Genomic DNA, 13,231 nt, shown 5'->3' on the forward strand with positions numbered 1-13,231 from the left:
ACTGTAATTGTAAAATGTTATTCCAAAGTCTCTGAGATTATGGAGGATCCAAAGTCCCCTGACAGCCCATCTACAAGTCAGACACCCAGGAGAGCTGACCTAGTCTACATCCAGAGGCCTGAAAACCAGGAGAGTCAAGGGAATGATGTAAGTTTCAGGTCAAAAGCCAGCAGGCTGGAGACCAAAAAGAGGCTGACGTTTTAGTTCAAGTATGAAGGCAGGAAGACCAATGTCCCAACTCATTCTACTAAAGCAGGACTCATTTCCTCTTTCTCACAGGAGGGTCAGCCTTTTTGTTGTAGCCAGGCCTGCAACTGATTAGATAAGGCCCTCCCATATAAGGGAGGGAAATCTGCTTTACTCAGTCTACCAATTCAAATGTTAATGTCTTCCAAAAACACCCTCACAGATACACCAAGAGTAATGTTTCACAAAATATCTGGACATCCCTGGGCCAGTCAAGTTGATACACAAAATTAATTATCACAACTACTGAAACTGTTCTTTAACCTGGCTTTCCTGCTTCTCTTCTCGATTTCCTTCATTCTATTCTTCACAAACCAACCGGTGATACTTTTTTCGGTTTATTTTTAGATATAATTTATATACCATACAATTCACCCATTTAAAGTGTACGACTCAGTGATTTTTTCATATATTCACAAACATGTGCATTCTTCACCACAGGCAAGCAGTGATCTCTACCAACAAACTAAATTGCTCTCAGAAGCCCCCAGTGGCTTCTCACCACATTTTAGAGTAAAATGAGATCTACTCACGAAAGTCCAGGAAGCTTTTGAAAATGCTGCTGGCCTACCTCTTTGTCTCAGTTGTAGACCCACAGTCATCCTTGCTAGTCCAGCTTGATTCTGCCTTGATCCCCCTCTTTTCCTTCTAACTGGAAAACTCTCACCCATCCCCATATTTTCGCACTCCCTCGCTTCATTCACACCCCTGATCAAATGTCATATCTAGAAATCAAATCTCCCTGAGCACCTTCTCTGAAATACTTCTCATACATGCGCTCAATCATTCTCTACTCATTTGCTTTATTTTTACAGTGTAATTATTGGTAACTGATAAGGTATATTATATTCTTCATGATATAATAATTCTTGGCACCTGACAAGTCATTATTGATTTACTGACTGTGCTCCATTAGGGAGGAACTTTCTCTGCCTTGTTTGTGGGTGTGTCCGAAGTTCCTAGAACAGTGCCTGGCACATAATAGTTGTAAAAAAATAAATAAATAAACAAGTAAAAACTAAATATTTTTAGGAAGGGAGAGATAGTCCCGGGCCTAAAGCCCTCAAGTGACCAGTGACCTCACACCAGTCTTATACCTGGGTTTTATTTCGTATTAATCTCATTTGCTCTTCCTTTTGCAATTTCTACATAACAAAAAGGTGCCTGAAGAGACATGTGCCAAGTGTTTTTGTATCTGAATAAAATGGTCATGGGTGATACAATCCTACTCTGAATCATTTTTTTTTTTAACTTCACACATTAACTATAGTGCTGCTTAAAGAATTCTAAGTCATTAATGTTTAAAAAATGATTGCCCTCAAGGCTGAATGCTGGTATATAAACGTTCATCTTAGATTGAAAAACAAGTTTTGGAACTCTAGGGAAGTGCTCCTCAACTTGTGCCAACACCATGACTAAGAGATTAGGGCTAGAAATAAAACAGGAGTTTCCTGATTTACAGTGCTGCCTCATTATGAGGGTACTGGGAACAACTTCAAAGTGACACTAAGTTTTTAAGTTTTCACTCTTGGTGATACTTATCTTTAATTGAGAGTTGGAGAGAGATACTTTTGAAAAAAAAATCGCCTAAAAATACTTTATAAATAACTCAACCATTATTGACTTACTTATATGTGATTTATGTGGAGATGTTAAACTATTTGGATGTTTAAAATCTAATATTTGTTACCTTGAAGACAGACTATGCACAATCCGCATTCAGCCTATTTTCTCAGACTTGATTATTGGATAACCCCAAGTTATTTAAAAATACAGATGATGATATACAGATATTCCAGTAAAATATACATTAGAAAAAAAATTTAATTAAGCTACAACCATGGAAAATATCATTTTCAATGCATACAGTGATCTGATTTTCAGTAAATGCCTAACTTTTATGCTATGATTTTTTATAGAAGTGTAAATAATACATTAATAATGGTAATACTATACTAGTACTCTCCTATATCTTTATTAAGAAGAAAAAGTAATATAGCATGTTTTTGTCATTGTTTTCTTTTTAAAGAAAATGACGACATTGACAAACTAGTAAAATAAGAATAGTTTAAATTTCAGTGTTTCATGCATCACAACTTGTAACAGTGGTTCGCTCTCCCTTTGAAATAAAAACATTTCTTTAGCATAGTTTTAATAACGAGACCACCATTGAATTTTACTCAAGTTTATTGATATCGTTTAACCATCACTGGCTCCATTAGGAAATAGAATAGATAAAATTGTTCCAATACAGTGACAGGTGAGAAATGAACAAAAATGAAAGAGCTTGGTAATTTATAGGAACATCTAGCTTTCATTATTTATCAATTGTGAGGAAATCAAGAACATGAAAACTAAGTAAGAGCTAAGGCAGACTCGTGTTATGGGAGAGGACTCAGTGTTATTCCCCATCCATTTGGAGATGGGGACCAACCGCAGCAACCAGAGTGAGCTCTGTATGAATGCTTCTCTTATGGGCTAAGCAAACAGGCAAGGATGAGTGGATCAAAAAGAATTTGCTTGGTGAAAGCCTCTCCCAAATTGGCTAGGTGGAAGATCTCCTCCACCAAATCTACAAAATCAGTAATAAAATTCAAGAACAGAAAATAAACACTGTTGATCTTATCATTAAATGGTTATTTTACACTAGCTCTACATTACAATCTTCCCACTTATCAGTGTTTTGTGTACATCAACATCCAAATATAGTCACAAAAGTATATTGCTTTTTAGCAACTAGACACATATTCCCTCTGAAACACACACTGGGTTTGACCCAGCACAGCGCAACCCTCAGTCACCACTCTTTCAAGCAAGGCACATATTGGCTGCTCATCCAATTTTACATTCCACTCTATTATTCCTTGAGTATTTTCTCTTCAACCATACAAAATTTATTCCTGCCTCCTACCCAGAAAAGTGCCACCCTTGAATGAAAATAGTAATTATATTCACACTTGCATTACTTCAACTTGGATGGGAAAGGAAACAGAAATGGGCTTTTTTCCCTGAAAACACTTGAGGTCTCATTTTTTTAATTTGTTTTTATTTGCAGAAAGAGCTCACAAGCTCAGTGTCCCACAAACCTCCCTTCTCCCAACACCTTTGGCTCCTCTACCCCTGGGAAAAAGAATGGGATAAACATAGTCACTGCCTGAGAGTGGTTTTTAGAAAAGCACATCAAACCTGGAAAAGAATATTTAAATTCTACAGCCGATTCCTCAGGCGAATTCTCTACTACTGCTGGAAGGCAACAAGTAGATGTTTCAACAGTGATTTTGACACAGACTGGGTTGTACTACTTTCCTGACAGCCAAATGTATAGGAGAGTGAAGATGAAAGAGTCAGAAATAATTTTACACAGCTATAAGAACACTAACCACTAATAACCTTGTGAGAAACGGCAGTAGGACTGGACCCTGGACCCATAAACTTGCCTTATTTCTTGAAGTAGCTGTGATGAAGGCAAGGGAAACTGACACATCCAAAAGAGCTTAAGCTAGCTGGTATCTTTGCATTTCCTGCATTCTACCACATTCTACAGCGTTCCTGAATAAGACAACCTTCCCAACCCATCCAGTCACATCTGACACATTCCATTCTTGACTATAATCTGAAAGAGTAACCCTTTAGGGCAAAGATGTTCAAATTCAGCCCTTATTTTTGATGCAAGTGTGGATATACTGAGGATTTTTCTATGAGCCCACTGATAGACACAAATATGCGCACAAATGAATAGTTCAAACCAAGTTTTCTGGAATACCATTCATTGCTTTTCAAAGGGAAATTGCAATTGAAATGACAATCAGATTTATAGGCAGTTGGCACACTAACCCATGTAAAGGGGTAGTGCTTACTTTCTTGATTCTTTAGCACAATGGTTCTCAACCAGGGATGGTTTTATCCCATACGGATCATTGGCACCAACCAGTGCCAAATGTCAGGAGACATTTTTAGCTGTCACAAGTGAGGGATTGGAGGCATGGTGCTACTGGCATCTAGTGAATAGAGGCCAGGGATAATGCAAACATTCTCCTCGTATTGTATTTCACGTACACTAACACATCCAATGGTAAACATTATTCTGGCTCAACGACGCTTTTCACCATCAGAATATCTTGCCTGTTTCTCAGGGTTTTGTTTTAAGGTCAAATTTTTTTTTTATTCCCAAATAAAGTTTGACTTTCAATGATCTGAACATGTCCACATTTAACACCAGCTAATTTTTTGGAAGACTCAAAACTCCTGGGTTAGATTTTTTTTTTCTTTTTTTAAGCAGGGCTTTGTAAAACACATAAAGAACAGAAAAGATAAGGAGAAATCAATTTCTTAATAAAATAAAACTCAGTCAAGTGAGAAAAGCCACATCTCTTTGGGAACATAGTTATTGCCTTCCCAAAGAAAAAATAATTATGAATGCTTCAAGCAAAGCATTCAATATATTTTGAAATTATCTCAACATTTCTTTCTGCATTGTCATTGCTCAAGGGATATTCCACATTTTCCACACAGGTCCATGTGCAAAGGGTAAATCTATTGCCTTGGCTCCAAAGCTATGTATGTATGATAGCTTACATGAAATGGAAAAGTTATAGCTGAAGGAAAGAAAATAAGAAAAAAGTAATGGACAAGGGGCTTGGAGCACTGTAATGATTCAACTTAACAAACTCTTACACAGAAATGGCGTGATTCTGACTGTATTTGACTTAACGTGGTGTGTCTACCCCACACAAACCACATTCGCAGAACCCACTTCAACCCACACACCTGAACTGAGTGAGCCAAAGGGAACCAACACTCCTGACCACAGCCAATTTGCCCAAGTCGGCTCTTCTCAAGGAACTCATGCACAGGCTGGCCAGTGACCTAGGATACTTGTAGCCATGCTCCATACTTGTAGCCTGCAAAGGAAAAGTAATCTGATCCGTTCAGATTCCTCTCCTGGCAACCTCAACTAATAAGCACCATTTCCAACAGGAAAAAAGTAATCATGTGGAATGCCGCTGCCATGTTTCTGCTGAACACTGAATTAATGGGCAAGTCTTCTGAAAAATCCTTAAAATAAAACTCTGCATCGCACTTAGCTTGAAAGCATCTCTGCTCTTTGTTACTAAAAAAGCATTAACTGCTTGTAAGACTGGTGAATTCTGATTAAAGTTTTTGAACACACCAATGTCAATTTTCTGGGTTTAATATTGTACCACAGTTATGCAAGATGTTATCATCTGGGGAAAATGGACCTCTCTGTACTGTGTTTATTTTTATTTATTTATTTTTTTGCAACTTCCTGTGAATCTATACTTATTTCAAAATAAAAAGTTTTTTTGTTGTTTTTTTTTAAAGCATGTTTTAACTAAAACATTTACCTGACTTTATTAGTTTCCTAGGGCTTCCATAACAAACTACCACAGAGTTAGTGGCTTAAAACAGAGATTTATTATCTCACAGTTCTGGAGTCAAGAAGTCCAAAAGCAAGGTGTCCAAAAAGCCATGCTCCCTACGAAGCCTGCAGGGGAATTCTTCCTTGCTTCTGGCGGTTTGCCGACAATCTTTGGTGTTCCTTTACCTCTAGCTACAGCACTCCAATCCTCAGTTGTCACATGGCATTTCTCCTCTGGGTATTTGTCTTCAAATGGCCATCTTATTATAAAAACACCAGCCATATTAGATTAGGGGCCCACTCTACTCCAGTAAGACCTCATCTTAACTAGTTATGTCAGCTGCAGTGACCCTATTCCCAAATACGGTCAAATTCTGAGGTATTAGGATTTAGGACTTCAATATATATCTTTGGCAGGGGGAGAGAGGGAAACATAATTCAACCTATCTCATCAAAGACCTAATTCTAGAGCCTATCACTTTTCACAGTGGAAGTCTTGTTCATTCATTCATTCATTCATTCATTCATTCAAAAAAATCTTTGGCTTCCTATATGTATCAGTTACGTGCTGTGAACACACAAGTTACTAGTATGAAGAGTCTGGCTCAGCTTCTTCATCTTCTAAAAGTGTCAAAATCTAACGCTTCTTCTGACATATTCCTTCTTAAGAAATTCTTAGAGGTCACTCTGCACAGTCTCACTATAACTGCTCATGAGTGTCCAACAAAGGCCCAGTCTATTGTAATTCTCTGCAGTACATTTATTATCAGGTGCTTTCTTGCTAAATTGTGAATTTATTTGCCTGGTCCCTGCTTCCCAATTCAAATGAAAGCACTTTGAAGGTAAGGTCCTTATGCATCTTTGTTCCTCAAATATATCCCTAAAACCTAGAAAACTTCTTGACCCAGCACACACTCACTTGTTAAAAGAATGAAATGAGCTACAAAAGAACATTCATTGAATATCTGTGTGTCAGACTATCTATACCTCATAACAACCCTACCAAGTAGATGCTGGAGCTCTTACTCACACTTAAAATGAAGACTTTTAAGGTTTGATGTAACCATCCTGATACACAAGCTTCACAGGAAATGGTCAAATGAGGCATGACGATAACTTCAAACCAATTGGGTTTAGCCCATTTCTGTGGCTGTGGGCACTCTTAATGCTCCTACATCCAATTGAAAATGCTCATTGTCCTGTATTTGGGAAATCATCCTATTTAATATGCCGGAAATACATTTCATTTTAGTTTCTAGTGATAAAATCCAAACCAGATAGAATTTCTCATGCTTGAAATAGAAATATTTGGAGAGATTTTTGGATTTAAAAATACACTAGTGATTTCATCTCATTCATGGAATCAGAAGATTAAATAGAACCTCTAGTGGCCAACAACAACAAACCACCGCAATTCGAGCATTCCAAGTATGCAGGCTATTTGAGATCCAAGGCTAATTTCATTTAAAATGCACGTAATTGATCCAAGAAATGATAGTTTAAAATCTACGCATTAAACTATCTAAGAATAACTCAAGGCATTTGAAATGATAGAGTACTTTCGATACAGTTCAAACTTTCAATTTAAGTTATTTCATTAACGTTAATTTCATATAAGGCCTATTTTGCTTATTAAACTGAATGTTCTTTCTAGAAAGACTTCAAAAACCAAATTTCTTTACTTTTATTCCTTAGTACCTCCCAACTCACTCTATTATTAGAAGTGATGCTTATCCATATATTACTATATATTCATATATTGCTACACAGATATTTCCTAATAATGAACACTCTGCAACCAAATCACTCCTGTCAAAATTTTGATAAGGTTGTCACAACAGCTGCAAACCCAGAAATTTTGGTACCGCTACCTTTAGTACTTCATGCCTGTAATATCTGCATATACATGGTAGCCAAATAGAAGGTTCTGGAATGTATTATAAGCCCAGCTTGACTATTCCCAAAAGAATGTGTGTGTGTTTTACATTCCAATTATCAGCTTCTAAACTGCAGTGTTTTGTGAAATTATTTTTTTTAACTGACTCCTATCATCAACCTTCATGCTTAGTTATTGCTAACATTTTGAAAATTATCCACCATTTGTACTTAATTATAAATTATTCCTTTCCAAAGACACAGTCTCACCTTAATATGACAATGTGGAATATTTCTCACATGCAAAATTCCAAATTTAAAGCTAAAAAAAATCTAGAGAATCATCCATAGTCATTTTATGGATATTACTTAGACAAAGAGGAAGATAGTAATTGACCAGCATCACATAGGACGTCGGTAGGAAATCTAGTACATGAAGCAAAAGTCTTGAGTATTGAGCAAGCAGGTCTTCAGTATGTTGCAAATACATCCCATGATCTGTGTGCTGAGTGAGTGTAACGCATAAGCAGGAAGTACCAGAAACTTAACAACTGGTGACCATAGAACAGTTTCCCCAAATTGAGGTCAACTAGCAAACAATGTATGCAGGGTGAGCTTCAAAGAAACACAATCTCAAACAAATACAATTTGTGGAAGAAATAAGCCAAGGCAGGGAATATATGAAGTCTGAGGGCACAAAAATCAAAACTAACATAAAATAAAAGCCTCCCAGCAGAAGGTACACAGAGAAAGGAACTAAAGGCATAAGGGGGACATCACCAAACACAATTTTCTTAAGCAAGAAAACCCAAACTTAATTTCCATAATTCCAGAAAAGAGAATCTGTCTATGCCCATCTATTTACATTTCAAAAACAAAGAAATCTAGTTTTGAAGATAATTTATTACTTACCAAACCTGCTATTGGTGTGGACAGTCTATTGATCTTCTTAATGACACCAGGTTTAAGCTTATTAATCAAACTGAAAGTAAATAAAGAAATAAGATATGCAATTACAAGAATGCCAATATCATCAGCTTAATGTTCTTTTTAACATTCTCAAAAATCATATGTGCCACTATTCCATCCCCAATATGTTATTCAGAGCCAAGAACCCAACAGAAAGCAAAGAACCAAGAAAACAAGTCAAGAAACATATTAAGGAGAACAGCCCTGCAAAAATGGGGCGTGGTCCTCTTAAACCATACAGACATATTTCTATATCCAAAGCCATGTCCTTAAAAATAGTTAATTCTCCATTTGTTAAAGAAAGGTAATATTTCATTGTTTCAAATAGCCAGTTTAGGAATCTCTTCATTATAATTTAGTTCAGTTGGCCCTAAGAATACTTTTTTTATTAATCATTTTAATTGATTTTTTTTTCCTCAAACCAATCCTTATTTTAAAAGGTAGCTTCAAAACCATCCTAATTTGCCAGATCTAAAGAGTACAGTGGAACCCATGCTCATAGCCAACTAGTTCTTATTGGAATCTCATTTAAGTCCATGACTGACTGCTATGTTACCATGGCAATATGACAGGGTAAAAAATTAAATTAAATGTACTAGAACTCCCCAAAATAGATTAACAGTCACCTCGGAATCTACTATTGAACAAATTTAAGTTGCTGTGGAAATCTGCAAAGATACATGTGTCTCCATACTCTAGAATACAATGAAAAGAATACAGCTTTGACAACTACAACTTCGAGTACACTTATTGGTTCTAAATCTAGATTATTGTGAATTCTACTTTTTTTTTGTTCACTAATACAATGCCAGGCCACATAGAAATTTAATACTATAATAATGTATTTCTATTAATGCTAGCTTGGTTAATTAATCATTAATCACTGCCAGAAAACAACAACTTGAAACAGTGACTTTCCTATTCAATAATCCATCCACACATACACAAAAAAAAGGAAAACAAAAGAAAGAAAGGAAAAGAAACCAATTCTTTATTCTGTAAGAGAGCTCCAATAGAAAAGCAAATAAAGGAGAAAGAATTAAAACATTCTTAATTTACGAGTCTTCTCTTCACAATGGGAGACAGAAAAAAAAAAATCTGACACTTGTGGAATGTCACTCTTTCAACATTCCAGAGATTTATATATACACTTGAGTGTGCTAAAAATAAAGAAGGCAAAAGGCTCAATTTAATAACCTTCAGAATGTTGTTTAACAGGATTCAAAATGACAAAACAGTGGCTTCTGAAGATTTAGCCTGGTGAACAAAAGAGATTGTTCTGTTTTCATAGTTTCCTCACACAATTATCTTTAGACAATTTAATACAGATAACTAAACCATCCCCTCAACTTTGAGCATTTCCTAGAACTTTTAACTCCTTGATTCCCAATTTCTTATTTGTACACTGAAAGCCATGGAGGAAGAAAGGTTTTCTCCTTTTCATAGCAACTTTATATTTCTATAATCACTAGCTGAGGAGCTAGAAAATAATTGAGCAGGTTTATAAGAAACAAGAGTTCCAAATTAATTCTAGTTGTTTCCTATTAACCAGGCATTTCTTAAATTTTATTACTGGTGGCATTATTGCAATGTATAGAAGAACTAATAACTGAAACATTACTGAATAGGAACATAATTCTGGCATAGTATAAATCAAGACATTTGTGGCCCTTGACCACTACTTGACAGTGACTTTCCTATAGTAATTTGGATCTTAAAATGTAATCTTTTGGTAGTATAAAAGTTAAAGAACCATATGAGCTGGGGCAACTTATAAAATGTCAAGAAAGTCAGGCATTAGTTGGCTTTGTTAGAGAAAGAGTCATCCATTCTTCCTCCACCCATATGAGTCACTGGAGACTTTGTCCACAAGATTCAATTTACCTGTTGACTTCACTTATCATTTCTGTATTATAGTGTTAGTAATATGAAAAGCATTTTTTTAATACAGTTTCTGGGTTGGAGAATAACACAGCTTACTCTCAATTAAGTCAGCTAAAGGAAATAAGGGATAGAGGTAAAGGAAACAATGCAGATAAATGTTGCCTCCCAATAAAGAGTTGACTTCTCCCTCATCAGAAGGTTGCAGAGCTGTTACTTAGAAACAATACATACACAGTAGATTGGTGTTCTTCTCCAATCCTGAGCCTTCTAGTATGTATACAAACACAGAAATAACCACAAGGAAAAAACAACACTCTAGATAACAAAATACCCTCGAGAAAGTAATGTCAACTAGAGGAAAATGCTGTTTTATTATTGTCAATTGTTAAAATGTTATCAGTTCCAAGCACTAGGATATGGACAAAATGCACATATGGTTTTGGCAAGCAGTGAACATCCAATGAAATTATGAACCATGAGTCCTTATTTTTATATAATTAAAGGAAGAACTTTTAGGATATTTCTTCTAGGGAGAAATATCAATACATGCTTCATAAAATTTAAATTTCTATGAAATTTAAGTATATCTAAAGGAATAAGGGCATAGTCTTATGTCAAATAAAATTCAAGTGTCACATAAAAGAAATACTACTTGCTTTTGCAAATAAAAATTCTTTGCATAATAAGTGTTCTTCAATTACACATATTGCTAAAAGCAACACTGACTTCAGCTGACTGGCTGTATTCAAGAATCAGATAACACGATAACCTTCCAGATGCCTCTGTGCACAAGGAACTAGAGGCAGTCAGGAGACCATTTTATCTGCCTGTGTCCCCATGTTCCCTCCCTCCAACCCTGTGTGCAATCATGCAGCTACTCCCCCAAGCCTTCCTTCCCTGGGTCACAGCAAAAACCTGGTGACATGCTGTGACAGCACACCAGAGGTTTGCTCTTTTGGTAAGATTAAACTGCAACAGAAAATACCAAGTCATTTCTTATCTCCCATGGTAGAGCACTCTTGCAATAAGGCCTCCAACCCCTCTCCTTCAGCTCCTGCCTCCAGTTGTTATCTACTTCCTTTTCTTCTCCTCAAAACACTGTCCACTCCCTCCAAGGGAGCTGAGTTATACAACAACAGATGCTAGAAAGATGGCTCTGTTCCGAAAGCTTGTTACCAGTGACTGGGATGTGACTTTAAATAAAGCTCAGAGGTAAGACTCAAAGGTAAAGCTGAATATGATGTCTAACTCAGTTGTAGGTTTTAAGCGGAACTAGAATTTGATGCTCAGTCTATTAGTCAAACGAAGCTATTTCCAAACACCAAACCTCATTTTTCCCTTTATCAGAAAGCTCTGATGTGGAAAAAATAAACCAAAAAATTATTTCTTACTCAGTAGAGATACAAAATGGAGGGACATCTTCTGACTTCCTATTTCCAAAGACTTTCCAAATGTACCAGAGACACTGGCATCAAAGAGCACATCAATACTCTAAGAGCGAAATTTTTAACCTTGTATTTCTTGGTTAGTCACTCAGACATACATTTCTGATATCCTTCTGTCAACCACATTTTTCAGTTTTATTTTTTTTATTTTTATGAAATTTATTAGGGTGACACTGGTTAGTAAAATTATATAGTTTCAAGTGTACATTCCTGTAATACATCATCTATGTACTGCATTGTGTGTTCACCACCCAAAGTCAATTCTCTTTCCATCACTATATTCATGACTCCCTACTCTCCCACCTCACCCTCTGATAACCACTAAATCATGTTTCTTTCTTTGTCCTTGCTCATTTGTTGCTTTCAGTTTTATACCTCACATGTGAGTGAAGCCATATGGTTCTTGACTTTTTCTGTCTTATTTCGCTTAGCATGATAATCTCAAGATCCATCCATGTTGTCACAAATGGCAGTATGTCATCTTTACTTGTGGCGGAGTAATATTTCACCGTATATATGTACCACATCTTCTCTATCCAATCACCTATCAAAGGACACTTCAGTTGTTTCCATGCCTTGGCTACTATAAATAATGCTGAAAAGAACATAGGGATACATATTACCGTTACAGATAAATGTTTTCAAATTTTGGGGGTAGATACCCAGAAGAGAGATTGCTGGGTTGTAGGGTAATTCTATTCTTAGTTTTTTGAGATTCTCAATCCATACTGTTTTCCATAGTATCTAAACCAATTTACATTCTCACCATGAGGGTTTTTTTTTCCTTGCAACATCTCCAACACTTGTTATTAGTTGTCTTGCTGATGATAGCCATTTTAACAGGTGTGAGGTGGTATCTCATTGTGGTTTTGATTTGTATTCCCCTAATAGCAAGTGAAGTTGAGCATCTTTTCATATATCTGTTGCCTGTGTGTACGTCTTCTTGGGAGAAGTGTTTGTTCAGGTCCTCTGCTCATTTTTTAATTGGATTGTTTATTTCATTTTGTTGTTGAGTTGTATGAGTTCTTTATATATTTTGGATATTAACCGTTTATCGGAGGTGGTGTTTGCAAATATCTTCTCCCATTTGGTTGTTTGCCTCTCTGCTTTGCTGACGGTTTCTTTTGCTGTGCAGAAGCTTTTAAGTTTTATATAGTCTCATTTATATAGTTCCATTTTTGCTTTGACTTCCCTTGCCTTTGAGGTCAAATTCATAAAATCCTCTCTGAACCCAAGGACCATAAGTTTAGTACCAATACTTTCTTCTATGCAATTTATTGTTTCAGGTCTTATATATAGGTTTTTCATCCATTTTGAGTTAATTTTGGTATATGATGACAGACAGCAACCTAGTTTCATTCTTCTGCATGTAGCTTTCCAATTTTCCCAGCACCATTTATTGAGGAGGCTTTCTTTTCTCCATTACATATTT

General features: G+C 36.1%; 1 protein-coding gene across 9 annotated transcripts in view; it reads right to left on the minus strand.

Annotated features, from left to right (window-relative positions):
* The window catches only part of LMO7 (LIM domain 7), a 190,489-nt gene that overhangs the window by 106,937 nt on the left and 70,321 nt on the right, over positions 1-13,231 (minus strand). For all 9 annotated transcript variants that reach the window (XM_081046315.1, XM_081046326.1, XM_081046325.1 and 6 more), the window contains one exon: positions 8,414-8,483. In XM_081046315.1, coding sequence (XP_080902441.1) covers positions 8,414-8,483 — 70 coding nt within the window. The remainder of the gene's footprint in view (positions 1-8,413; positions 8,484-13,231) is intronic.

Source organism: Rhinolophus hipposideros (assembly GCF_964194185.1).
Source record: "Rhinolophus hipposideros genome assembly, chromosome: 4".
NCBI lineage: Eukaryota > Metazoa > Chordata > Mammalia > Chiroptera > Rhinolophidae > Rhinolophus > Rhinolophus hipposideros.